The sequence below is a fragment of the Athene noctua genome, chromosome 1 (assembly GCF_965140245.1).
Source record: "Athene noctua chromosome 1, bAthNoc1.hap1.1, whole genome shotgun sequence".
Taxonomy (NCBI): Eukaryota; Metazoa; Chordata; class Aves; order Strigiformes; family Strigidae; genus Athene; species Athene noctua.
This window is the reverse complement of record NC_134037.1, coordinates 80,381,942-80,386,464: the sequence shown is the minus strand read 5'-3', so window position 1 is coordinate 80,386,464 and position 4,523 is coordinate 80,381,942. Positions and strand designations below refer to the sequence as shown.

General features: G+C 40.5%; 1 protein-coding gene across 1 annotated transcript; it reads left to right on the top strand.

Annotated features, from left to right (window-relative positions):
• The first annotated feature begins 1,003 nt into the window (after positions 1-1,003).
• Positions 1,004-2,635, top strand: TTLL2 (tubulin tyrosine ligase like 2). The gene has a single exon (XM_074924971.1). The coding sequence runs from the start codon at positions 1,004-1,006 to the stop codon at positions 2,633-2,635; it is 1,632 nt and encodes a 543-aa protein (XP_074781072.1).
• Positions 2,636-4,523: the final 1,888 nt, after the last annotated feature.

The window sequence follows — 4,523 nt, the reverse complement described above, 5'->3', positions numbered from 1 at the left end:
AGTAAAATATAAACCCCGGGGTTGAAATAAGGAGAAATTTAATACAACTGTGTAACAAATAATAAACTGAACAACAACAACAATAGTAGTAATAACAATGAACAGAATAAGAGATATACCACATGGAGTACAGCAAGTGAGGGTACTGACCACGAACACAAGACATCACCCCAGCTCTTCCCGCACTTGACGCCCGGACCTGACGTCAGCATGGTATTGAATAACCCGGTTAGAGCTCCCTCCCCACATTCTGGGGAAACTCAACCCTGTCCTAGCTGAACCAGAACAATAGTAGGAAATGGTATTTCATTCAGAATCTACATACATTTCTATGGAACATTATTTTCTTGAGAGGAAAGTGATGAGACAAGAATGTTCCCTGCTTTTCAGGAACTGGGGAGGACTTCACTGGGGCAACAGCAGAAGATTATCAGCGATTTAGATCAGCGTATGTTAGAAGATGAAAAGAGCATTGGAATCAATAGGCATTTTCCTACTGTTTACTGACAGTTTTGCATTGGGCTTTATAATCTTAACCAAGAGGGTTTGCTCAGAGCAGGGCAACATGCTAAGTTGGCAGAATGTCTCAGTTACGCAGCAGTGCAAAGTAGGTCTTACAAGGCAAAGTTACAGCCATTAGGTTGACAGCAGTTGCTAAAATAATGTCTAAGAATTGTAAAAGCTTTGGGACAACTACTGCTGTAGTAAGCTACCTCAAAGAAAACATAAAGAGAGTGTGGAGACATATAACTTTGTAGCAGTCAGTGCTTTGTGCTGCCTTAACAACTATCTGGAATAGAAGCCCCTTTATATATCTTTCAACTGAAACACAGCCTTTGACTTCTCAGTCATGGACCCTAGAAACAAACAGCGGCAACATGCTTTGAGAATACATTGAGAGTGACAGGCATTAAGAATGCAATGAAGGTGATGACTGCTGGCACAATCTGTGGAATTAATTTCATTTCCTTTCTGGTGATTCTATTTTCTTTCAGCTAGTAAGATGGAAATGATGGCAGATGACTATGACACAAGAGATACCTTGAGGCCATTGGTGTTCCGTCTCCATGAGAATGTCCCTACAATAGTCCGTGAGGTTTTACTGGAACGTGGCTGGTCTGAGTTTGACAAAAAGGGACAAGATGATGCAGACTGGAACCTGTACTGGCGGAACTCACCTTTCCACATGACAGACCACCACAGCATTAAACCATGGCAGAGACTCAACCACTACCCAGAAGCTGTCCGGATCACCAGAAAAGACTACTTGGCAAGGCATCTGAAACGTATGAAAGGAGCATATGGATCAGCTCTGTATGAATTTAGTCCAGTGGCATTCATCATGCCCAATGACTATGTCAAATTTATAGCAGAATATAGCAAGGAGAGACAGTCAGTAGACAGAAGACCTAGCTACTGGATTTGTAAGCCCGTGGATCTCTCCCGTGGAAGGGGCATACTCATTTTCCAAGATGTTAAAGACTTAGTATATGACTGTACAGTCATTGTGCAGAAGTACATTAGCAACCCCTTGCTCATTTCAGGTTATAAACTGGATCTGCGCCTTTATGTGTGTGTCACCAGTTTTTGCCCCCTCACCATTTACACTTATGAAGAAGGACTGGTGAGGTTTGCCACTGAAAAGTTTGACCTCAATTCTCTGGACAATGTCTATGCCCACCTAACAAACACCAGCATCAACAAATATGGAGCCTCATATAAAAAGTATAAAGAAGGGATTGGCTGTGGCTGCAAATGGACATTCAGCAAATTTCGTTCCTATCTTCGAATATTTGGGGTTGATGACATGGTCCTCTGGCAGAAGATCAATAACATAGTGATTCTCACCCTTCTGGCTGTAACCCCCTTACCAGTGGCTTCCAATTGCTTTGAGCTCTTTGGCTTTGACATCCTGATTGATGACAAATTCAAGCCATGGCTTTTAGAAGTCAACTACAATCCAGCCTTGTGTTCAGACTGTTCCATTGATGACACTGTGAAAAGAAAACTTCTTCACGATATTGTTGAACTGCTGAACTACAAGCAGATTGACACTTTCAGGCAAAACCAAGTGGCCGGGATAAAGGCTGGCAGAAGGAGCACAGCTGGTGAGAGTGCCACAGAGGAGATTCCTGGCTTACTCACTTGCCAAAATGTGGCTAAATGTACTTCTTCTGAACAACCTGCTCTTCAGGCTGCAGGACCATCAATTCGTAAGGTGGCTACCCTGACCAGGAGAACTGCCAGAGCACATCCAAGAAAAACACTGACTTCCCAGATGAGGGAAAGGATGAACATGCCAAAAATAGCCTCCCAAGCAAAAGCTGAAACTAAAAATAAACACTTCTCTGGAGCTGGGCATTCTCCACAGAAGTCTGCCCAGCTCAGCTGCTGGCTACCTACACCTGACTTCGGCAACTACAGGTTAACCACACGCCCCTATTTCCTCTCTGATAAAGATCAGAGGCCTATCCCCCGTGTAGGAGATTTTGTCCTTATTTTTCCTTTCAATGAAGCTGCACTTCAAGCTTCCAGGGATGGGACAGATATAAAGAGCATCGTAAAGGAAATAAACAAATTAATGAGCAAACAGTTACCATCAGAACATCAGAACACAAAGAAAAGGCTAGGCTAAACTTCTGTGTAACTTCATGATGTTAAGTTATATAGACATACTATAAATGACAACTTTAGCTGGAAGGAGGTAGATGTACACCAAAATTGAATGAGCAAGAGAGATATATCAAACAATACACAATTTAAAAATTGTAATTTAGCAATTACCATGAGATTATTTTTTTTTAAATTAGAGTAACAATTTTTAAATGTACTTCTTGCAGTATTAATCCCAGAATAAAAATGGAGAATTGCATTTCTCAAAACATCCTCAGAAATGCCAGTCATTGTTTATTGCGATCTTTGCTTCTTTTACTTTCCTAATTAAGGGGTCTTTATGACTTGAAAAACTGATCCCTTTACACCAGGGAGCATTCAACATGCACTCAACTTACAAAGGTGCAGGTAATACAGATGACATAAAACTATCACGTTTTTGAAGAATCCAGTGAGCTTCCTGACATTCATTTCCAGAAATAAATTTTGCATTCTATAAAACAAAAAAAAGTAACTTTCATTTTATGACCAGTAGGTTTCTGTAGAAATTCTTATGAAAAGTAATTTTAAAAAAATCTATGTTTTGTTTCAGATAAACTCTTAATACAGAAATAATTAGACTTCCCAAGGTAACAGAGAAATTTGTTATCAGAGAGCAGAATATAAACTGCATATATCATGTTCCAAAGACAGGATCAAACCTCTCTCGCAGACTCTGCATTAGCCACCTGATGGATACAGTGGTTAGGCAGCTTTGTTTTGCTTGTGATAAAACTGATCCGTGATGCATGGAAAAATACTAACAGTGAACTGAAGCATTTGGGGTGATGGTCAAAAGACTACCCTTTCCTTGTACAGTTGGCTGCCCCCAGCTGTGTGAATGGAAGTTACTCTGTTCAGAAGTCAGTGTATTCTAAATTTGAATCAAAATGGAAACCAAATACTGGCTGTAGCATGCTTCTGCTAATGCCAAAAAACCTGTAGAAAGTCAAGAAGTGGAGTTTCCAAACTGTGTTCCACATCCCTGAATGATTCATAAAAATTTGTTCAGTGTAAACCCTCTAGGACAAAACCCACAGTAAAGTAGGTATGTGTATTGCTGCAGTTTAAGTACATAGGCAGTTACACTTAATTTGGATTATTTTTGATCCCACAACTATGAACTATGGATGGTAGAGCCATTATTGCTTCTGGTTAAGTAATGTAGGTGGAAAGTGGAGGAGGTAGGGTGTGAGAATCAGCCTGTGAACAATAATGTGGCATAACTGGTCTGTGAAGGACTCCCAGTTATAACATAATTGACAGAGCTTGTCATTTTTGCAGGTGTTTTTCTGCCTTCTTTTCGAATCGGATTTCTGCCCCTTATTTCAATAATCCCTTTACTATTATACTATAAAATATCACTTGAAAAACGTGTCTTGGTAGAAGCGGTGGCCAGACACAGATTGGCAATAGTGCTGTGTAATCCTCAGTAGTCTCACCCTTTGATTTCACTAGGTGAAGGTTTGCTGTTGATTTGCCAGAAAGTAAAACCAAGCCCGTTTTGCAGCCTCCCTGTAAGCAGGTGCTAACAAGGTGAATGCATGCATCAGGAAGGTGTTTGCATACGTCAGCAAGGTGTTTGCACGCATGCATTGCTGCATGTGTAGCTTTAGAGGATCACTTGCACATATCCCCTATTGTTACACCTGTGCAGTACCATACACTGAATTATTCCAGAATCAAAATGGTCCCTGCAAGTGCAGTCGAGAGTGCTAATGAAGCAAGGAACAAGCAACATACAAACAAAATTGTTCCTCGTTTAATTTACCGTTAGAAGGGACTATATACACGGGTTATTAGATGGTAAACATTGATTTAAGGCTAAAAGCTGCAAACAAAGCCTTTTTTCTGAATTACTATAGAAACAA

Bases quoted from the DNA above. Each gene is read 5' to 3' on its own strand.
- TTLL2 (XM_074924971.1), top strand. From the start codon at position 1,004: ATGGAAATGATGGCAGATGACTATGACACAAGAGATACCTTGAGGCCA.